This window comes from Mus caroli, chromosome 11 (genome assembly GCF_900094665.2).
Source record: "Mus caroli chromosome 11, CAROLI_EIJ_v1.1, whole genome shotgun sequence".
Classification (NCBI taxonomy): domain Eukaryota; kingdom Metazoa; phylum Chordata; class Mammalia; order Rodentia; family Muridae; genus Mus; species Mus caroli.
The window spans coordinates 109211184-109235060 of NC_034580.1; the positions used below are offsets into that span (position 1 = coordinate 109211184).

The 23877-nt window shown below is 48.1% G+C and overlaps 1 protein-coding gene across 8 annotated transcripts in view; it reads right to left on the reverse strand.

Moving 5' to 3' along the window:
- The window catches only part of Slc39a11 (solute carrier family 39 member 11), a 405882-nt gene that overhangs the window by 123850 nt on the left and 258155 nt on the right, over nucleotides 1-23877 (reverse strand). For all 8 annotated transcript variants that reach the window (XM_029484199.1, XM_029484197.1, XM_029484198.1 and 5 more), the window contains one exon: nucleotides 7266-7436. In XM_029484199.1, coding sequence (XP_029340059.1) covers nucleotides 7266-7436 — 171 coding nt within the window. The remainder of the gene's footprint in view (nucleotides 1-7265; nucleotides 7437-23877) is intronic.

A 23877-nucleotide genomic window follows, 5' to 3' on the forward strand; every position in this document is an offset into this window, starting at 1 on the left:
AGAAAGTAGCTGCAGCAGGCCGCATGCGCAGTGCAGGGCACAGTCTGTGGGAGGACAGAGTACAGAGGAGATCGAGGTGGAAGGGAGCGCAGAGGTGGGAAACCACTGCTGCTAGGCATGTGGTTTCTCTACAGGATGGGGAGAACATAGGTATTGGACGTGGTGATAATTTCATGTGGGAGAATGTTGTATGATGGGGTCCCCGGGAAAGAGAGGAAACGAAACACTTGATTATCTTGTTACCTTCAGTATTAGGTAAAAGAGAGCCAGGAGTCCATTTGCCATGAGCATCTTTTTGGTCACTGAGAGTGGTGATTTAAATAGAGAAGCGGGGGGGGGGGGGGGGGGCGGACGGCACGGGGGGGGGGGTGTCCACAGGATTGAGACGGGAGCTGCTATGGTTGAAGCCTGAAATGGGCTCATGTTTTGGATGCTTGGTCTCTGCTGGTACCTCTGTTTAGGGAGGTGAGGCTTAGAAGTAGGGCATGTATGTGCACATGTGTGTGTGTGTGTGGGGGGGAGTTGCCTGTACCTTATCTTGGGGTCCTGTCACCTCTGTCAAAGACCAAGGTGGTGTTTGCTATGCCTTCTGCCACTGTGACGGACTAAATCCATAGTGGGACAAAAAAAAATGTTCTTCCCCCTGAGCCCAAAATCCTTACTTAAGAGTCTGTGAGGTACTGAAGTAACAGTGGCATACACATGACCAATACAGCAACACCCCCATGGTACCCTCACTATGCACACACATGCATACACTTGCACGTGTGTGTGCACATATACAGAAGAGAGAAAGACAGACAGTCAGACAGAGGCAGAAAGACAGAGAGAGGGAGGGAGGGAGTAGGGGAGAGAGAGAGACAGAGATAGAGAGAGTGTGAGCAAGCCCAGACAATACCTTTTGAACCTCACCCACCCTCTCACTGGATAAGGCACAGTGAATAAGTGGCAGTGTGCACCCAGCGATGGTGGCAGTGGCGGTGGCGGGTATAGAGAAGGCCAAACAGAAGCAGCCTGGGAATGGGAAAGGAAGAAGACAGGGCTAGAGTTCAAGGGAATCCCAGGGGAAGAGGAAAACCCTGGAAGACTGGAGCTCATTGGCTCTGGCCAGCACTGCACTGACTGCTTAGGTTTCTGTGGCTCAGCAAATGAGAACTACAGAAACCTCTGAGTTCTGACGCTTAAGCCTATGAAAACCGCCCTCTAGGCAGGAGAGAACGATCAGATTCCCGTTGTCCTGAGTTACCTGCGGAGGGGCTCTGCATGCAGTCTGCAAAGGTTCAAACAAGAACTTGGCAGGGGGAGATTGAACACACACAGCAACAGGACATAGAGTGACAGCCATGCAGAAACCTGAAGAAGCTGGAAGGGACAGGACATGGATGTCCCAGACCCGCCCTGGAGTCTCCTGCAAATCAGAACCTTGTCAACTACTTAAGAACGGATTTAAGAGCTTTGACTTCCACGACTGTAGGAGAATAAGTCTGATCTTTTGGCTTTGTTTGTTTGTTTGATTGTTTGTTTGTTTGTTTTTAAAGTCATTATGTTAGTAAAAAGTTGTTAAAGCAGCTGCAGTTGACTAATACAGCCCTTTATCATATTTTTTTTGATTTATTTATTTATTATATGTGAGTACACTGTAGCTGTCTTAAGACGCACAGGCGTCAGATCTCGTTACCGATGGTTGTGAGCCACCATGTGGTTGCTGGGATTTGAACTCCGGACCTTTGGAAGAGCAGTCGGGTGCTCTTACCCACTGAGCCATCTCACCAGCCCGCCTTTATCATATTTTTAACACAAATGTTGGTGTTAGTAGATGGCTTTGAGGAGGTCATTACATCATCAGGATAGAGCCCTTGGGAGTGAGATGAATTACACACACACACACACACACACACACACACACACAGACACGACCCCAGAGAGTTCTTATCCCTGCTCCACAATGCAAGAACACCAGGCTAGCCCAAATAAGATCCTTCTCTGTCTTAAACGCCTAATTTCCCCCCTCTACTTCCACCACATGATGACACCAGGCTAGCCCTGCTGTTGAGACTCAGGGATCCTGAAGTGGCTAACTCACCTGGGGACATGCCCTTCCCCAAACCCACTTTTATCTCATCACAAGTAAGGGTAGCTTTTTTCATAGGGAAGTTTGGATCTAAATCTGATAAAACCATGAAGAAAATAAAAGTTAGTTATAACCCTCAGGAACAGCCAGCCGGCATTAATATTTTGTTTTCTAAATTTGTTCTTGAGTTCCCTGAAACTAAAATCACTTCTGACTCAAATCCCGAGCATTCCTTTGAATGCCATTATTAGAAACCAGCAATGATGACAAGCCAAATAATTAAAATCAACTGCTGTGCTGTCCTGGAGACACAAACAGCAGCCCCCGGGTCTCTAGATCACAGCAACAACTGTCAAATGAACTCGGCTCTTGACTGTAAGGAGAGGGGATGAGAAAATTAGTTGTGCAGGCTCCGCTATGGGTCTCCATAATCAGCCTCCCGGGTGAAGGCAGAGGGCCTGCCATTCACTCCCAGAATCCATATGACAAATTGAGTGTGGCAGAACGCACTGCAGTGCCCGATCCAGGCAGGAGGGCATGAGTGGATCCCTATGGCTTACAGGTCAGCCAGTTTAGCCTCATCACTGAGTCTCGAGGCCTGGTGAGAGAGCCGGCCTCAAAGAGTAAAGTGAAGGGTGATAGAGGAAGACACTGGACATCATCCTCCAACCTCCATTTCATGCCCATGTGTGCAACACCACACCCCCACACCTCCACACACACACACACACACTCACGTACGCACCAAAAATATCTGCCCTTCGCCCACCTGGCAACCAACACAGAAAGACAACTGATCTCTCAGCTCTTGACTAGCCCCTGCTCTCCTGGAATGGAGGTAGGAGCCAATGTACCCATCTTTCCTGGTGCTGGAGTATGGAGTCGCCATGGACTGGGTTGGAGCTCCAGTACATGCCGTGTGTGAAATTGGGCTGATAGAAGAACGCGGTGGTGACCTTTTGGAAAGATGCCCCATTTAACAGGAAAGCACACAGATTTCCAGTATACAATGGTGCGCGTCACATCAAAGGGAGACACCACACACCCCTGCTGTCAGGACACTCTGCCTTGCCTCCACCCAAAGCATTGGAACCAGATGACTAAACCCATGAGCCAAGGTAACCTTTTTTCCCCTTTGACTTGATTTCTCTCTGGTGTTTTGTCACGGCGGTGACGGTAGCTAACAAAGGTCTATAACTTAAGTGAAGTCCTGGAAGATGGAGAAGCTTGGAGGCTCAGGGATTCATCTGTCCACACATGTAGGTCTTACACATTAACTCAAGTGCCTTGGGTTAGTACCAATGCCCTCAGGCATGTGGTCACACTACAGAACACTCCAAGGCCAGGCCACCCATTAATAAGCTCTCTCACTTCTTTCCACATTACAGTACAATTTGTTTTTTTTAAACAGAGTGTCATTCTCAGGATGTACAAAACTGAAGCCACAAAGACAAAAACTTCAAAAAAAAAAATCAATTATCCATTAAGTCACTGTGGAAAGTCTATCTGAAAACCCAGAGACTTGGAGAATGTCAAAAGATGCACCTAAATTTTTAATAAACCATAAAGGATGGTGTTATAAGAAGAGACCTCTTCAAAGGCGGCTGGCACTGGACAGGCTCTTAAAAATGACTCCTGTCAGAGAGCACATTCCACAACTGACAGGAACCGTGGGTGAGTTATCCACTTCAGGCGACAGCAGAGACCAGAGACCTGAGAAATGAACCTTGCCGGGGACTTCAGAGTTAGGTAATTTTGTTTTCCAGACAGGGTTTCATATAACTCAGGCTGGCTTCAGACTTGCTGTGTAGCTGAGGATGACCTTGAACTCTTGATCCCCCTGCCTCTGCCTTCCAGCAGAGAGTACACGGGTGTCTGCCTCTGCTCTGCCTTCCAGCGTGCAGAGAGTACACGGGTGTGCCACCGGGCCCGGTTTATGCACTTCTGAGCATCAGCCTGAGGGCTTCATGCATATTAAACTACACCCCACCTCCAGAACAGCACCCCAGCCCCCGGAGTGTTATACTCTGTGTACTTAGGCCTTTGGTGATGTCCTACAGTGCTAAGGATTTAGAGGGCAGTCAGCTGCTGCCTCAGTTGCTTTTCTGTTGTTGTATAAAATGCCCCCACAAGAGCAGCCTCTGAGAAGGGCTTCTCTGGGTTCGTAGTGTAAGAGCACATCTATCAAGGTGGCAGGGAACTCAAAGGGCAGGAGCTTGGAGTATCTGGTCACATACAGCCCCCCCACCCCAGCCCCACCCCCTTACAAGGAAGCAGAGAAGACTGAGGATTCTATTTAGCTACTTATCATGTAGTCCAGGAGCCGCCCAGAGAATGGTGCGCTTTGCTGGCTTTTAGGGTGGGTCTCCCCACCTCAATGAAGCTAATACACATAATCCCTTTCAAGCGTACAGAGCGTAAATAACCCCTCATGGGTTTGTCTTCTCCGTGATTCCATTGCTAACATGGAAAGTGCCGATGAGTCGCAGTTTCCCCCTGTAGTCAGACTCGAACCTGTGTACCCAGCCCTCTGCTCAGGATCTTCCCTGCCTGGTGGAAGCTAAGCCTCACCATCTGCATTTCAGCCCCCATCCTCTTAGCTCAGCTCCCGTTTTCTTCCTAGAAGATCTTAACCACAACCCAATGCCTGTAACTGGTCACCTCACAGCCTTGGGGTTCCCCCTGGCCCATCTCCCCTCATACGTCTTCGTCAGTCTGTCTGCCACAACCTTAACAGTCAGGAAGATAGCGTGGTTGTGCTATGTGTGGTACAGGCTCCTCTGGAGGCAGCCTGGTACCCAGTGCATTGTTGGAAAGCCTGCTTTGTAGACATTTTCAAGTCCCTTGAAGAAACAAGCACTACTATGACATACCATAAGCCGGTATCCTCACTGGACCTGACTCTGAGTCCACTAGATGGACCTTCATTCTTATTGGTTAACTAAAGGTCTTGAATGAGCAGTTATACCGTGGGTGACAGGAAGACATAGGTAACCCTGCTTCTGCAATGATTGGTATTTTACAGGCTGGAGGAGATTCAGGAGTCCTCAGACTTCCAACGGGCAAAGTAGAGTCTCTGGCTATCGTGACCAGGGCCCCCAACACTGCAAACCCGGCTAGGTCTTTTTGAACTGTGTGCTGGGGTCCTGTATCTAAGACTCCACCTGAAGACAGACTAAATTGGGAGCTGTAGGAAAATTAGCCACAAATGTCTGCATCTGACCCAGAAAGGGCTGAAGGGCCAAGAGGGAGATGGCAGAGAGATGGGCAATGAGGAAAACTCTAAGAAAAGCCACCTATGCAAGATTACATGATCCAAATTGCTTTAACTACAATGGAAATTACCAGAGATACACGTCTCTCTCCTCCTGGAGAAAAAAAGCCTGGCTTAAAAGTGATCTGGTGCAGTCTTTTTGGTAGATTCCATATGTACCAGACTATAATAACACAGACAAGGCTTCTTTGCACAGATAAAAGTTACCAAGTTCCCATGAGGGATAACCCCATTCTGCCTGTGTTCTCTGCCTCGGCAAAACTAAGCGGCGAGACAGTGGAGTAACAGCCACATGGGCCTTAAGAGGAAAACACCGTCACTCTAGAGAGCCTTGGCCAGCTGCACCGACGGTCCTGTCATAGACACCAGACGGGATCAACGAACTCTGTGGATTTGGAAAACAAATCGCCTAGGACAGCTCCCAGGGAAGGCAACTGCGCATGCTCTAGGATGACTCCCTGCCCCTCCCCACCCGAAGGCAACTGCGCATGCTCAGATTTCAGCAAAAGATGGGTGGGAACGATTAACAACCCAAGACTGACAAAGGCATGGTTGAAAGACCTGAGGAGCCCACACAATGGCCCCCATCGGTCAAATGCTCAGAAGGCCCAAGCATGGTACGGCGATGTGCATGCTTCATTTAAGTCTCAAAAGACACCGTTGGCAGATTAGTCCTATGTCAGTGATGAGAAAACCAAACAGCATCTAGAGATAACCTCGTCAGTGGGTAGCCGAGCTAGAATCCCACACTGTGTCCCCAGCAGCTTGGGACCTTTCATGTTTATTTTTGTGGTAGCCTTAGTGTTTGTTATTTTAAGCTTATCTATATCTTCCAGTTGCTCTAGAAGAAACAGTATTTCTTTCACTTAATAGTATTTGTTTAAAAGATAGTATCTTTTAAATAAAGCACCACGAAGTTACATCCAAAGACATTTAATAAGTTACTCTGTAATAGGAAGAGGGCTCTACAAAGAGCGCATACATGTGAAACGTTTGTTAATCAAGGCAGAACTTTATATTGTTTTCTAGGTATATGCACAGTGGCGTGCATGTTTGTGGGTGTACATGTTTGTGTGTGGGTCCGCATATGTGTAAGTTTGTATAAAAGCTAGAGATCAGCCTTAGGTGTCGTTTCTCAGCTCTGTCTATTTAATTTTTGGTAACAACGTCATCTCTCGCTGTCCTATAACTCACCAAGCCAGCGTATCTCAACCTGTGCACGGCTCACCACCCCTTTGGGGGTGAGATGACCCTTTCACAGGAGATGCCTAAGACCATTGGGAAACACAGATATTTACATTACAACTCAATACAGTAGCAAAACTAGTTACGACGTAGCGATGAAAATAAGTTTATGGTTGGGGTCACCACAACATGAGGAACTGTACTAAAGGGTCACAGCACTAGGAAGGTTGTGAACCACTGCACCAAATAAGGTAATTTGATGAGCTGATGAACCCTGAAAGTGTTCCTGTCCTCGCCTCCCCAGTGCTGAGTTGATAGTCATATGCCACCACGTCCATCTCTCTCACTTGGGTTCTGTGGGTGAAACTCACACTTGCACACCAAACCCTTCACAGACTGAACTATCCCCCAAGTCCCCGAATTCAACGTCTCTTAAAAACCATCGGTCGGTCAGAACTGGAGACCTCCAGCTTTCTATCCTAGCAATCACGGAGGTTACGAAACAATGTTCCACACAATCTGGGACCCCTGGATCAAAACAGCAGAGGCCGTGTAAAGGAACTGGAATGGAACAAAGATCACTGTGGAATGAATCACCCATAGCATAGAGTGGCCTCCGCTCCCCTCCAAATAGGACTCAGGTCATTACGGACTCTTTTCAGCTGCACAGCTGTGTGGACACCGGATGCCTCAGTCCTCAGGCAGGTGGCAGATAGCCCCAAGACCAGTGCTTACCTGGAATGTTGTGTATGGTGATGGCCAGGATGAGCAGAGCAATCCTCCTCCAGCTGCTCCCCCCAGGCTGCCCTGAGCTCCCGTGCACCGGTCCTGAGGGGGCCACTCCCTCTGCGAGGTCAGTAGCCGCCACCTTCTTCCTCTGGTATACCTCGCCATTCTCACGCTTGTCTGTGCGGAAAGGAGGATGGAGAGAGAGGGGCTGTAAAAATGTGCATACTGACTTCTGGACAAGCAGCAGCAAGAGGAAGCTTCCAAGCCAGGGACCACCCTACATCTAGACAGCTGTGGACCAAGAATCTCTTGATGGCTCTGCCACTCCTTCACACAGCCATTCAGCAAGCACGCAGGAGCCAGACAGTCTGCACCTGGAGTCTTGGTTCTAAGAAGGGTGAAGATTCAGATTCCATATAAAAAGAGGGACCTATAGGACTGGTAATGAGCAGAGATTGTAGAATCACGCGATCATTTCTATCTCATGACCTGGCCACACAACAGCTGAGTGACGCTGGCTAACCAAATATTTCACTGCGCTGTACTGTTGCTCCCTGATTCGAGACAATGGAGCATGGAAACCTTTCCTGGTGGGGATTGGGGGGTGGGGGTGGGGTGGATGGATGGTGGTGGCTGGGGGGGTTATCAGAAGGGAGAGACGTCTTGGGTGAATGGATGCTGTTGACTCATAGGCACGGGCCATGTCAAGCATCAACACTGGAGCCCCACATGAGTGGCAAAGCCTTCCCTGGGTGAGTCCCAGAGGAAAGGAAAGGCTTTCCTGGAGTCTGAGTGTGAATGTGGACAGTGTGTGAAGGAAATGTTCACTAAAGCTCCTCCTATCCCACTCCCCAAGATAATGGCCTGAAGACTGCCCCCCTACAGACTCCTACTTGGTTAGCTCAACCTGCTTTCTTGTCCAGTAATGACCCAGTTGCATATAATTACCTTCCTCTGTGGCCAACTGCACATAGGTGACCCACCGGGTTTCTGGGGTGCTGCAGTGTCTCCATCGGAGATCCCACCTCACCTGATCGCAGCTTTTATATGCCAGCATGTCTGTATGTTGGTCATTTCTTCATTCCCTCATCCCTCCTGAGCACCAGGCAAGGAAGACTCAACAAGAGAGATCATGGAAGTGCTTGCACTACTCTAAGTGCTGACTGCATGGATTGATATCGCTGGTAACATGTTCCCTTTCTTCAAGAGCTCTACAGAATGATGAATGTGACCCTGCCCCTGGTCATCCTGAGACCTCAGATGTCAGGCTCAGCCAGTCAGATTCCCTCTCCCAGAACACAGGGTGACTCGAAGGTGTGGGTGCTGAAGCTGACAAAGTGGTTTAAGAGCAGCTGTAGAAGAATAGGAGACAAAGGCAGCTGAGCAGATGGACAGAAGGAAGCAATGTGTGCCAGTAAGCAAAGACAGGCAAGCACCCAGCCAAACAGACAGACAGACAGACAGACAGAAATACATGGCAGCCCATGTCCTGAGGACTGCTTAGGGTCTGGGGTCATAGACTGACCATCTGAAAATTCCCACTTTGATTTGATTAGCAGGCATGTTGATTCTTGTTCCCAATTCCAGCCCTTGGGAGGCTGAGGCAGGAGGATAGGCTGGGATACATAAAAGTGTTTCAAAAAAAAAAAGTTCTCCTGGTTTGGACTAGAGTGCTGATGCTTCTTAGACAGACTGTCATCTTAACAGTGTTTCTCAATGCATGGCTTAAAGGCCATTGTCCCCAGGTTGTCTGTTTATTCCAAATGGACATCTGTAGGTAAATGTGATCGCAAGAACAAGAATTGTGGGCTTGGTAGACACAGACCTAATAAGAGCCTAGAGCATCTTGGGCAGAGCCGAAGAGCTAAGAGTATGGCAGCCGCACATTGCACTTTGGGCTCACCCTCTCTGGAGAACTGCAGTGACATTGATTAGTCTAGTTCGTTTCTGTAGCTGTGATAAAATACTCTGACAAAAGGACATCTTAGGAGAGAAGGGGGTTCTTTTAGCTCACAATTCCAGGTGATAGCCCTTATTACACCACGGCGGGAATTTAAAGAGCTAGTCACTGAATAGCCAGTCAAGGGCAGAGAGCAGGGAGTGCACATGTGCTCACTTGCTTGGGCTCAGCTCTATTTCACCACCCTATTACAGTTCTAGATGCCTGCCTAGGGCATGGTGCCGCCCACAGTGGAGTGTGTCTTCCCACAACAAGTAATGAAGACAATTCCTCACAGACATGCCTACTGCCAGCCCAAAGTTGATAGTCCTTCCTTGAGACTCTCGTCCCGGGTGATTCTAGATGATGTTGTGTTAGCAATCAAAGCAGATGCTGCTGTTGCTATTTTGTGGTTCTGAAGATGGGAGTCCAGAGGCTCTGCCCTCGTTGATAAGGATCTGACAGCGAGCGGCACCGTGCCCACCTACTGTGGATTGTGAACCCACCTTACCCTCACGTGTGTCCAGGTTTGGGGGATCCCTAACTGTGGGAGATGGTAGAAGGCTTACACTCTGGGACTCTGGAGACAACACCATGGTCCATGCCCTTGACTGAGGGTGACAGGGGCCGTCAACATTCATCCTTCCCGTCACCACTCGGGGAACGTCTTTCCAATTTCCAATTTCCAATGGGAAATTCCTGCTATGGGGATGAAAGCAGGGCAAGACCTTCCTCAAATCCAGTTTCAGTGGTAAGGGTGCTGATGAGATGGTTCAGTGCGTAGAAGCACTTGCCAACTAAGCCTGGCAACCTGGATTTGATGTCTAGAACCCATGGTGGAAGAGGACAACCAACTCCTTAGAGCTCTTCTCTAACCTCCAGGCTGTGGCCTCTGAGCCCGACCTCACAGCTGCCACAAACTGATAATAAATGAGATACAATCTAAAATAGAAACACAGAACACCTGTTGGGGTCTCCTGGCCTCTTGCTGTGTGTACATATTTGATTTAATACCTCCTTTGTTACACCTGGCTACTGTGGTTTGTCTCAACTTCTGGGATGCTGGCCCTAAAGAACAGAGTCCCATGGGGCTGGAGAGATAATTCTGCCGTTGCCAGTACCCCAATCATGTGGGTAACTTCCTGTAACCCCAGCTCCAGGCGATCCAGTGCCCTCTTCCGGACTCTGCAGACAACCACACTCATAGAGACACATGCATATAATTTTTTTTAATCCTTTTTAAAAGAGAAAGAAAGCAGAGGAGAGACAAGGGAAGAGGAATGGAGAGAATGAAAGAAAGGAGGGCTGGGCAGGGGAGAGGAGGGAAGGGGAATGAAGCGGGGAAGGGAAGGAAGGCCTTATACTGATCCTTCACAGTGCTTAACGCATAGCTGGCCTCTAGAGGACGCATCTCAGTGGGACAGCAGCTCTTCCTGAGCAACCCTTGGAGTTCAATTCAGGCTGTGTGGTATCCACACTGTATGAAAGAGAGAGTGTGTGTGTGTGTGTGTGTGTGTGTGCGCGCACAGAGCAATGTTCCTATCCCATTGGTCCCATCTTCAATGCCAGACATACTAGGTAGGCTTCCTGAATGTATGCATAGGTGTTTCTCTGTGTACAAGACCGGAAGTAGTTTTATACACCTATGTTAATAACATCTAGATGACCCAGACTGCAGAGGCTGGTCAAGAGTTCCCAGAATTCCAAGCTCCCCATCTAGAGGCATGTGGGGAGCGGGCGTGGCAGCAGTCCCAAGATGGCGCCCGGGACTGCAGCCAAGTCTTATGACTTGCACCTGACTTCCTCATACACCTGAAAATAAGCCACGACCATCGTGAGAACTGCGCAGGTGCACCATGGATGCAAGGTTGGGCCATATGACGAGTGACGATTCTGGCCAATGGACTGGGCTGACGGGGCATGGTTGAGAGGTTATATAAGGGATTGCGATTGGGGGCAGATATACACACACAAGGGAGATACACACACACACACACACACACACACACAAAAGATATACACACACAAGAGACTATTCCTAGAGAGAGATTCATGCATGCATGTTGAAAGGTTCCTGAATAAACTGAATAAACTGCTTTGAGAAGAACTTAGTGTCCCCGTTGTCACTCCTTTCTGCTGGTCAGAATCAGGAGCGACAGAGGCACAAGGGGACAGCTTGAGTGCTATCCATGAGCGCAGTCCCTGCTTCCATGCTTCCTCTTCCCTGACACCAAGGCTGGAGTTCTCTCTTCCCTGCACTCCAGTAGATGACACTGGGTGAGCACAGACCTGGAGCCATGGGCTGAGCGAATGGTTGTCTGCTGCCAGGGACACAGCTGCCCCGGTAACATGGCAAGCTCTGACATCCTCCCTGTGGTGCCGCGGAGCCATCTTGATCAGCAACCACAATGTAAGTCACAATCCACGCTGCAGCCAAACATGCACAGATGGTGTGGGAGCGTGGCTGTGTCCTCAAGGATTCGAGACACATCTAGGGAGGTGGATGTGGAGCTAGCCTCCTCTTTTGTAGACCATGGGCCCAGCCACACGAGGCCACAGATGGTCTGTGGTTCCTGAGAGGGCTGGTTGGATCCAGTGGGCCCAGTGATGGAATCTCAGACCTCCCACGAATACAGAAATGCTAATTAACAGATCACCAGCCACGAAAGAGCATGACTAAAAATCCCCAGATCTCACTGGAGGAGAGTTCATTAGGATAACACAAGAGGCAAGTGCTTACCTACTGAGCGCACAAAGCTCCAAATCCCTGAGAAAGAGCTTATTTCTAAGGCCTTGTTATGAAACACAATAATGAGTGGCCAGGGATGCAGAGTGACTGTGTACTGTGTGCTAATGAACAGCATCGGTGAGCAAAACGGAGCTATAGGGGAAGAGGGCTGATGGGGAACGGCTCACTCGGTGTAGCAGTCTGCACGTGTGAGGCTCTGAGTTCGGATCCCCTGAAGCCTTGTAAAAACCTGGCATGAAAGAGGCTGGCAAGGTGGCTGCCAAATGTGATTCCTGGAACCCACATGGTAGAAGGAGAGAAGCAATTTTCCTAAGCTGTTCTCTGGCCTCCGAATGCACACACTAAATTATATAAATAAATGTAATTAAGAAAACGTTAAGCCCAGCAGATACCTGTAACGCCAGTGGGAGCACAATGGGACACGGAGATTAAACAGGTTCCTAGACACTTGCTGGCCCGCTGGCCTGGCCTAACTCACTGGAGGGCCAGGCCAAAGAGAAAGCCTGTCTCAAAAAGGTGGGAGCAACCTAAGGAATAACTAAAACCCATGTGCGCCTGCATGCCTGTACATGCACAAGCATGCACAATCATGCGTGTTATGGTTTGCCTGCATGTGTATATATGTGCACTATGTATAGACAGTGTTCACTGGAGCCAGGAAGAGAGAGGCATTGGTTCCTTTGAAACTGGAGTTACAGGTGGTTGAGCCGTCGTGGGTACTGGGAATGGAGCCCAGGTCCTCTGCAAGAGCAGCAAGTGCTCTTAACTGGGGATCCATCTCTCCAGCCTTAGAGAATTGGAGCCCAATTCTTAGAGAGCATTGTTATAGGGCATACTTACAACCAAGCCCCCAATTAAGCTGACTCTCTGAAAACAGTAAGGAAGGGGACATACTAGTGGCTCCTTTTCTTCCATGCTGTCTCCATGTGTATATGCAAGCAAAAATAAATTAAAGGTGGCTGGGCAGCATGTGTCTGTAGCCACAGCGTGGGCGGCGATCTCCAAGCGGCGATCTCCAAGCTCAACGATAGCCCAGCTGAGCCAACGAGCTCCAGGGTTAGTGAGAAAGCCTACACACGGACACAAAGGAACATACGAATATGCACACTGCACATATCATATATAATTACAGTAAAGAATAGGTGTCAGAAAAGACACTCCCACACCCCAACACGGTTTCTGTCCCTACCCACCCAGTCCCTTGTCCACCCTGTGCATGTGGATTCTGTCTTCCTGCATGTCTGGACTCAGGGCTGTCACTGCACGGAGAAAGGATGGAAGGGCCACAGTGCCTGCTGTGGAACCACAGCTCTATCAGCGTGCTACTTGCTTGTCTACTGTGGAGGCCATATATGGCAGAAAGTGTTTTAATTGGGCTGACAGTTCCAGAGGGTTAGTCCATGATGGGGGATGGGAGGGGGGTGAAGGCATGGCAGCAGGAATAGCTGAGAGCTTACACCTCAAACCACAAGCAGGAGGCAGGAAGCACACTGGGAAGGCACAAATCATCTGAAACCTCAAAGTCTGCCCCCAGTGACACTCCTCCTTTCAACAGGGCCACACCCTCTAATCCTTCCCAGACAGTTCCACCAGCTGATGGCAAAGGATTTAAACATACTTTTTATGTTTAAATAGGCCTGTGGGTCCATTCTCATTCAGGCCACCAGATTCAGTTACTAGTTTCACTCACAAATGCTGCCACTGATTTCCGTTCTGTAAAATGTATGTGCCTAATTATATCTACCTCATGAGATTGTCCCAACGACTGAATGTGGTGCAGTGCCTGGCTCACAAAACACACAGCCCATGGCCCAGTTTTATATTCGCACTTAAGAATGTGGGAGCTTTTTCTCCAGTTCTCATTCTCTGGCATTCTGTTTAATGGTCCTAGGGCTTTTGGCTTAGTTCTGAGCCCATTATTTGCCAGATTATTTCTCTTAAATTTAACCAAAGACTGAACCACCTGCCAAAGAGCATACATGGGCTAGACCTCCCCCCCCCCACATATGTAACAACAGATGTGCAACTTAGTCTTCATGCGGGTCCCCCAACAACTGGAACATGGGCTGTCCCTGACTCTGCTGCCTGCCTGTGGATCCCTTTGCCCTAACTGGGCTGCCTTGTCTGGCCTCAGTGGGAGAGGATGTGCCTAGTCCTTCAGTGACATGATGTGCCATAGTGGGTGGGTTAGTACTCGAAGGGGCTTCCCCCTTCTCCTTTGAAATGGGGAATGGAGGGAAGGACTGTGTGAGGGGGGTTGGGAGGGGGTGGGCTCCGACTAGAATGTAAATGGAATAAATAAATTAATGAATGGGGGAAAAAATTCAAGCTATTACTTTTGCTAAAAAGCTGTAGTGACCACCTCTTGCCACAGGGCGTCCCATGTTTCCATTTCTTCCCATCCAGAATGGGCAAAGCCCCATCCTGTGTGATGTGATGCACCCGACCTTTGTACTTTGGCTTCGTGGACCGTGTTCATCAGCAGAACCCGTAACAGAGCGATGACAGCACTTGCTTCGCTTTCCTAGCATTTGGGTCAGGTAGCTCATGACTACCTGTGACTTAAATTCCAGGGGACACACACCCTCTTCTGGCTTCAGTGGGCAACTGTGCTCACATGTACATACACACACATACACACACACACACACACACACATGAATTCAAGAATAGAAATAAGCAAATGAAAGCACATCCCCTTTGTCCATGTCACGTCATGCTTTCTCTGTTCCACTTCCTCTACAAACTGATCTTGGCCTCATGCTGGTAGACCAGGAGAAGGCTTCAAGAAGAGGGTGAGAAAAACAAAATGAATTCTTGGCTTTTGATCTTCTGGGGGTCTCAGTCCAGATGGTTTAAAGGAGAGAAGGGGTTTCTACGGGGGTGTTTTGCCTTGTGAGTAATTTCGCTGTGTGGTTATCTTTAGAATGTGTTAGGCATTTGAATTGTGACCCCATCTGTCAGGAACCTGGCAGGTAGGTCAGGTGCACAGTGGCAATAAAACTGGCCTGCCATTTGTCAGGAGACAGTAAGGGCAGGAAGAACATTATGGGCATCTCTGCCCACTCAGCCATCTTCCATCACTGAATCCTACCAGACTATACACGAGTCTTACAATGCCCTTCGAACTGACTTCTGGGAGATACAAATGTAAGGGTCCCAGCTTAAAAAGCAATGTCAGGACATTCACCCAAGTGTCCTGGGGGGATTGAATGTGAACTTTGGGTTGAAGAGATCGCCACATCCTAAGCATCCTCCTTACTGTGGGGAAACATAACTCACCCAAAACATCTCAGCTATGATTTTCTTTCAAAATTATAAATGCATGCTAAAGGAACTGTGGGAAACTGAACAAGCACACAGAAGATGTTGCAAGCCACCATGACCTCATTGACAAAAAAAAAAAAAATAATAAGGGAGGAGGGTGCCCTCCCTTCTGTGCATCCCCATGCAGGGTTGCACTAGGCTGAGATATCACATTATGCGATATCAGGCTGCTCTCTGCTCCCACCGAACACGACCGAAACGATTTCTCCTGTGACTCAATGTTCTTTCAGGCACTGTCGAGCAATACAGATTAGTCCTGGCTTTCTCATGCCTCTGGGCCCTGAGGCTGCTTCTAAACTGTTTCCTTATTAAATATCATCTCAAACACTAACCTGTGCAAATGGTCAGAAATTTGGAAGGAGCAGGAAGATATTACCATGAGCACCGTTATGAACAGCATTTTGTCGCTCTCACTGGCCAAACTTCAGTCAGTACTGAGGACTTCTCAAAGACCCATTCATCTATGGAAAAGAGCATGTCATAGCTCCCTTAACCTGCATCTCCTTGACTGCAAGGAGAGTAGCCTGACATTTGCCACATCTGATCCCTCTTTCGTGATATGCCCTTGGCCCAAATGAGGCCTCTTTAAGTAATTACCACGAGATTGGCTAATTCCTTACAGGCAGGTCATTTTCCCGTGATCCATTTATGTCTGTCAATGACTGATGAGACCTGGCTGTTAGCTGCAGGGGTGGGGGGCAGTGTAAAACAGAGGGATGCATCCACCTGGCCGAGGGAGTCTTCCAGCAAAGTGTCTCAGTGTGTGCTGGGCTCCTTTGGAGTTTTTGGAGATCACATAGTATCTTTTCTAAAATGCTGTATCTGCTTTACCCATGGCAATGAGACACTCTGGTCTGTCTGTCTCTCCATGTTGAGATACCACTCTTTCTGGGAGCAGAGGAGGAACATGGGCACGCCTCCTTACTGCTGTCATTTTCCTGGCATTCCCCCCCCCCCATCCCCCTGCAAGCAGCCCTAGGATCCTTAGAGGAGTTATAGCACTTTTGCAAACAATACAGAAAGAAAAAGCTATTGTGAACAGGGCCCCTGCTAACGATGCCTGACACAGGAAATAAAAAGCAGGTGGCTGGGTATATATGAATTGTAGATTAAAAATTTGTCCGTGTAAATATAACCTAAGTATTGCATGAGAAAATAGTTATACCAAAATATACATTCATTTTTGAAATTCAAATTTAGGCATGCTCTATTTTTTTTTTTTAGTGTGTGTGTGTGTGTGTGTGTGTATACACTCACTTAAGCAGATGCCTGTGGAGGGCAAAAGTGGATGTCAGTTTTCTTCCCCAATTAATTCCAACCTCCAACCCTTTTTTTTCCCCAGACTCTCAGGGACCCTAAGCTCACTGTTTTGGCTTGACTGGCTGGCCATGAGGTCCTGGGATTTTCCCATCTCTGTCCCCTCAGCCTTGAGTTCCGAGGTTCTACTGAATGCCACAGCATCTGGCTGTCTTGTGGGTCCCGTGAGCTCAGAGCTCGGGTCCTCAGGCTTGGGCAGCTGCACCTCAGGACAACGAGCTGCACTTTATCTCATGCTCCAACTGTGTCCAGTCAAGAACCCAGGTCTTCTAAGGAACAAGGGCGAAGAAACTAGTTACACCGCAGATGGAGATCAGGTGTGCACTGGCCTCTGTCTGGAGCCTATGAAGGAAGCTCTTCCTGTGCCTGTGCCTGTGCCCGTGCCGGGAAGAGACTCCACTGGAGCCCGAGGAAACTTTGTGGGAAGAGAACTGAAGTATTTCCCATGTTCTAGTACTGACCTTGAGGCAGAGAGACACCTGGGCCCCACCTCGGAACTCAAGAAGCACCGTCAGAGATGTATCTGCAACCTTTTTAGCTTGTAGCTATAAAGGGTGTTTCCATTTATGGCCCCAATAGGCACCAGCTGCACAATGATCAGAGGGGCCAGAAGCTGCCCGTGGAAGGCAGCTCATTTCATTTCCTGGTCTTCTCAGGTAGTGCATGTTTTGACAGGCCCCAAAAGCCATTGCAGCTGTACCTTGAACACTTATGAATAAGCAAATGGGTCGGCATAATTGGCAGAAATTAAATGTGCAGCTGCGGAAACGGCAGGCTCACTATTAGCGAAAGATTTCTCATCCATTAAGCAAACCATCCACTAAAATGTTCCTCATTCCAAGGATCCAGGTAAAATAAATTTTATGCGCAGGCAATAGAACCAAAACACCCAGTAATATTAAAAGCCTATCCGTCCGACCGGCTGCTCTGTGTTAAAGGGACAAGCAGCCACTTCACAGACCTGGACTCATGGACCCGGTGACTTAATTGTGACCTCAAAACTACATCCTGGCTTTGGAGGAGGCCTTTCCTTTGCTCCATAGCCCACCCTGAACCGGCTGCCCAGTACAAGAGCCCCCACATGCAAGTGTGGTCATCACAGATTCCAGAGGTCCCGGCAGCAAGATATCTGCAGGCAAAAGGCCCTTGCAAAGCTGGGGAGATGCTCAGTTGGTAAAGTGCCTGTCACGTGGCCAAGAGGACCTAAGTTCAAATTCCCAGCACTTACGGGCATGGTGGTGCAAGCTTGTTGCTGTAGTTCTGGTTTTGTGTTTGGTCAACTTGACACAGGCTCTGATATTCTGGGAAGGGAGAACCTGAATTGAGAGGGTGGCTAGACTTGAAAATTACCTCTAGGACTCTTCCTCTCTCCCTATGAGGCTCCAGTCCACACAGGAATGCTCCTCTGGGCAGTAAAAAGCTACTAGCATCTTGTATTAATCACTTTTCTGTGGCTGTGATAAAAAACAAAAACAAAACAACACCTCAATCTAGGCCACATCAGGAAGAAAGAGTTTATTTGGGACTTATAGATCCAGAGTCTATAAAGGTGGGGGCAGCAGGAGGAAACTGGGAGGTCATGCTCAAAGTAGCACAAGTCTTTTGAAATGTCAATGCCTGCCCTCAGTGACATACATCCTTCAGCAAGGTCACACCTCCTAGTCCTCCTCAAACAGTGCCACCAACCGGGGGCCAAGTCATCAAATGTCTGAGTCTGATGGGGGACGTCTCATTCAAACCACCACACATCCTTATCAAAGCTGCTGTGACTATCCACAAAAAGATGCTCAGGATGGTAAGAGGCCCTCTGGGAGATCAGAGACCAGTCCCTCATAGGAGGAGGAGTGGGGAGGGTCAGCAGACCCTCACTTGAGACTCCAGCCAACCCCTTCCTGTGCCCCACTCATCAGCTCTGAACTTGAATGCCATCGTTCCTTTGGTCTGTCATTGGGACTGCATCTGTCATTGGTGCCCTGTCTGGAGTGAGGAGACATTGGTTCACATCGTCCCATTATTCCAACGTATAATGTACTTAGCAGGCTTATGCCTGACCCCTCCCTGTATCTGGCAACCATGAGGATACATGAGACCTCTTTCCCGATACCCAGGAGATACAGAGCGGAAGGGAGGCTTAGAAGGGAGGCTGGAGACAGGGGATGTTTGCTCTCACAGCATGGGGCAGGGGGGTATAAAAGAAAATAAACCATTGTAGACAAAATGAGAGGAAAAGAAATTGCCTACCTGAAGGAGGCATTCCTTCACCATCCCTGACATCTAAATCTCTCCTCTTATCCCCCACACCCTCTCCTGCCCGGTCATTCAGTCGTCTCAGGACCACAGCCATGAAAACTGGAAGTTCCCCCATCAGAAATTTACCCTGGAAGTTCCCCCAGTTTCCCTGGCAGTTTATCTCCATCAGTGCGCTTCTGTAAAACTGAAAACCATCCTATCTAAAGCCACATCAATCTCAGAAGAAAAAAAAAAGGGGGGGGGGAACAATAAAAGACCCCAGGGACCTAAAGCCCTGAGGCAGCACTGGGTTTGTGGGTTTCCTTGTGACTTATGTTGTAAATGGTAGGTGCCACAATCAGTGAGATGGAGAAAGTTCATAGCCCGAGGCGGAGGCTCTATGCTTCCTGTTTTGTTTTAGGAGGCGGAGAGGTTGTGAGAAATCAGCTAGCACCCAGCTTCAGCAGAGAAAGCTTCCAGCCAGTGCCTAGCTTCAGCAGGGAAAGTGCTGTCCTGGGAGGCTGGAGAAGCATCTTGGAAGCTGATGGGGACAGGGTAACCTTCTGTACTTCTGACCTGAAGATGGTTTCTGCCTTCCACTGAGACTCAAAGTGGAGACTGGAGGATTCCCAGACTTGCCAAGGGGTTGGGGCAGAGGAAGAGACTAAAAGAGACTGTGCTGATAGCCTGCACAGAAGAGTTACCGTCCTTGTTCACTGGGGCTTGTCAGCTAGCTTTCTTATACAACCCAGGACCACCAGCTCAGGGATGGCACCGACCACAATGGGCTGGGCCTTCCCCTGTCAATCACTAATTAATAAAATGTGCCACAGCCAGATGTTAAGGAGGGATTTTCTCAATCGAGCTTCCCCTGCTTCAGTTAACTCTAGCTTATATACAGTTGACATAAAACTAGATGACAGGGACGCCTAATTAGATCCTTAGACACTCACGGCACTCATGCCCCTGACACTCACCCCTGACCTTCCTCCCCTTTACGAAGACACCACAAAATGAAGGCATCCTGGGGCTTGGGTTTCTCCAGTGGACTCTCTCCCCCGGCTTATGCAGGCATCCTAGGAAGGGTGGGACCGCTAAACGTCTCAGTTGCTTCTGGCTCCAGGATGCCTTTTGGCATAGCAGGGACATGCCTGTTCCTGCCTCTACAAGCCTCTGAACCTGCTGTCAAAAAATGGTCACTCGGTACCATGATGGAAAGCACCATAGTAGCTGCATGCCAGCACAAACGGCTCTCCAGCCTATGAGACTCTCTGAGAGCTTTAGATGAACCCCACTTTTTTGTTTGTTTGTTTATTTTATTTGTTTTTTTTTTTTTTTTTTTGTGGGTTTTTTTGAGACAGGTCTCTGTGTAGCCCTGGCTGTCCTGGAACTCACTCTGTAGACCAGGCTGACTTCAAACTCAGAAATCCTCCTGCTTCTGCCTCCCAAGTGCTGGGATTAAAAGCATGCGCCACCACTGCCAGGCTAGATGAACCCCACTTTTAACTGCTGGTGGAGAAGCCAGGCCCAGTCAGTGAGAAGCAAATGCATTGGGTAGACGGCAAGGATGTCTCTTTGTGCCCTAAAGCAAATACACATTATTTTCCTTTAAAGTTGATTAAAATAATTTGTTTCTTTTTTAAGTGAGGAGGTTTTACTGTGGTGTTCAGGGTGCCCCCGAGCTCCTGGGCTCAAAGGGTCACCTTGCCTCTGTTGTCCAAGTAGTGTCACACAAGCATATGACAGTGCACCTGGCTAAAATGTCACCAGATAATACAAACATTTCTATACTATAGAGCAAGTTTAGAAAACCATGAGAAGCTAAAAAGTCATTTCCCACCCAGTGGTGGCTTCCTTTGTAAACACTGAAACAGGTTTTTAACATTTGTATACTAGAGTTAAGGATCAGTCAGTAAAAATGCTTGCCTTGCAAGCAGGAAGAGCTGAGCTCAGTCTCCAGCATGCACAATAAAAGCTGGGCCCCATGATAACAGTATGCGCCTGTGATGCACCCCCCCCGGGGGGGGCGGGGCTGGAGATGGAAGGATTATCCCCCAGGCTTGCAGATCTGCAAGCTGAATCTAAGTGGTGTCTTCTGGGCCAAGGCAAAGACCTTATCTCAAGAGAGAAAGGAGACAGAGCCTGAAGATCGGCACCTGAGGCTGACCTCTGACCTTTGACTTAGATCAGATCTGTGCATGTTCATAGGAACGCACACACGATTTACTCTGCTGGGCTTTGCGGTGTGGTTTTCTATGCAGCTGAAACATGATCTATAGATATTCTCCTGCATCAGTAGCTCCCAACAGAATTCCCTTTAGCATCTAGCAGTCGGGGAGCACTAGGAAGAATTTCAAGGAGCTGAACCCCAAACTGAAACTAGATGTTCATTTCCCTTTCCTCTTAGAGGAGATGTGTGCTCATTGTCCAAATGATTTCAAAGTCAGGCACAAACAGCTACCTTCCAGCCCTCTGCAGAGCCGTGCTGCTTAGAACAATAAAAGCTAGCTAGACGGGAATTATAAATGGCCACTTAAAAACTGGCCAAATGTTGTTTGAACTTAAAAAGGGCCAATACATCATGTACTGAGACATCCGTGGCACAAATGTCACCCTTATAAAAGTGTTCTGGGAACCTTTCCTTCTCCAGGCACAGCTTGAAGGACCTATTAAAAAGAGAGTACACGTGCGTGTCTGTGTGTGTGTGTGTGTGTCAGTGTGAATGAGTGAATGTGACTGTGTGAGTATGTGTGTATGAGTGTATGTGAGTGTATGCATGTGTGTGAATGTGTGTGTGGGTATGTATAAGTGTATGTGAGTGTGTGCATGTGTGTGTGCATGTGTGTGTGAATATTTATAAGTGTGAGTGTGTGTGAGTGGGGATGTGTGTGAGTGTGTATGAGTGAATGTGACTGTGTGAGTGTATGTGTGCATGAGTGTATGTGAGTGCATGTATGTGTGTGAGTGTATATAAGAGTGAGTGTGTGAGTGTATGTATGTGTATGTGAGTATGTATAAGTGTGAGTGTGTGTGTACATGAGTGTAAGTGGGTATGTGTAAGTGTGTGTGAGTGTGTATGAGTGTGTGAGTGTATGTGAGTGTGTGAGTATGTGTGTGAGTATGTATAAGTGTGTGTGAATGTGTGTGTACATGAGTGTGAGTGGGCATGTGTAAGTGTGTGTGAGTGTGTATGAGTGTGTGAGTGTATGTGAGTGTGTGTGTATGTGTGTGAGTATGCATAAGTGTGAGTGTGTTAAAGTGTGTGTGAGTGTACATGAGTGTGAATGGGCATGTGTATGTGTGTGTGAGTATAAGTGTTTTTGTGTGTGTGTGTCTGTGTGTGTGTATGTGAGAGAGAAAGAGAGTGTGTGTGTGTACATGCACCAGTGCAGGGCCAGACTTCTTTCTGCAGCCTGGTTTGTCAGTTAACCAGTTCTCAAGTGCAGCCGTGTCTTACGGTCTACTGCCTTTCACACTCACACACATATCAAGAGAGAAGGGCAAGGGAGGTTTTGCACAGGCTTTTGTCTGCAGAGCTTGCATGGTGACTGGCACACTGAATATTTGAATATTTGTAGCAGGGAGCACAAAAGCCAACGGGAGGGAATTTCCTGGAAGAGTGTCTGCACACCCACACGGAACACTCTGCTCCTGCTTTCAGGACATTATGGCTTTCCTTAAGGTTATGGATGTAGTTGTATAATATCCTATTTTATTGCTAGAACAACATTCATATACACAAAGATCTACTTCATTGATATATTCAAAGGTCGGCCAACTTTTTTTTTAAGGTCAAGATTACAAAATGTTACACTTTGAGGGTCATGCTGGCTTTGCCATAACTATTTGCCTGCCTGCTGTAACATTAAGACATCGAGAGATAATGTGTGGGTTGGCAAATCTATGCTTCAGTAAAACTTTATTTGCAAAATGAGGTGGCAGCGCAGATCAGACCTATTGCTGACTTCTGATGCAGATGTTTAAAAGCAAGACTTAAAAAACAAAAAAAGCAACTCACTAATATTCCTTATGTTCTGGTCAGTAGTTGAATGACTCCCAAGCCTTTCAGATCCCTAAGCAAGTTAACTGCCTAGGCCCACCAAGTGGATCAGCACTGCATGAGGTTTGAGGAGAGAAAGGGGCATCACAGAGAATGTATAGCAAGTGTTCTTCGGGGAAAGCAGCAGTTGGAAGATTGGCAGGAGTTGCCAGGCTAGAGGTGAGCCCTACCAAGATGCTGAGGAACATCCCAGGGATGGGTGAGCTCAGAGCTAATCAGCCAGGGCTCAGAGGGGGCAATTAGCATATCATCCAGATGCACGCCGTTTACACATCTCGAAGCTGAATGTTTGCATCTAGAAAAGTTTGTTTTCTTAATTAGCTAGTATTTTCATGCTATTAATGTCATCAGAGACTATCTCTCACCATGCAGAGGTAAACATCGCCCCAAGATACTTAAGAATGACAGGTCCATCTTCCGTCTCATAAGGATCGCACACCTGCATGTTCTCCATGCTCAGAGCAGAGAGGGAAAAGGTACTGTCAGAAACTCTGCCAAGTACCGAGCTGAGGAGGGACTGACTCAGCAGGAAAAGCTCACCAGAGGAGCTGAGAGGCACAAGGGAGGAAGTCCTGGCTTCTCTTGTAGGTTGCTCCCTGGTTTATAGTTCTGTGCTGATTTAATTCTTTTGGTCTTCAAAAGGGGGATGGGGTGGCGAGGTCCTGCTCCCTTGCCTGAAGCAGAAGAGCTTCTGGAAAGCTCTGGGAAGCCATCTCACAGCTTTATGAAGAACCTCCTTCTCTCTATCTCTGTCTCTGTATCTCTCACTCACTCAAATATACACTACATACATACACACACAGGATGATAATATAAAATAATGTATATCTGCAAACGTAAAACTACACATATTTCCTCTTTTTGTCTCACACACATGCAGAGAGAGGAGACAGACAGACAGACAGGCACATACGTATGTCCACGTGCAGATCATGACTTAGTACATAATGTACCATTCTCTAGTGTGGCAATTCTTCTAATCCCTCTGCTGGAGACT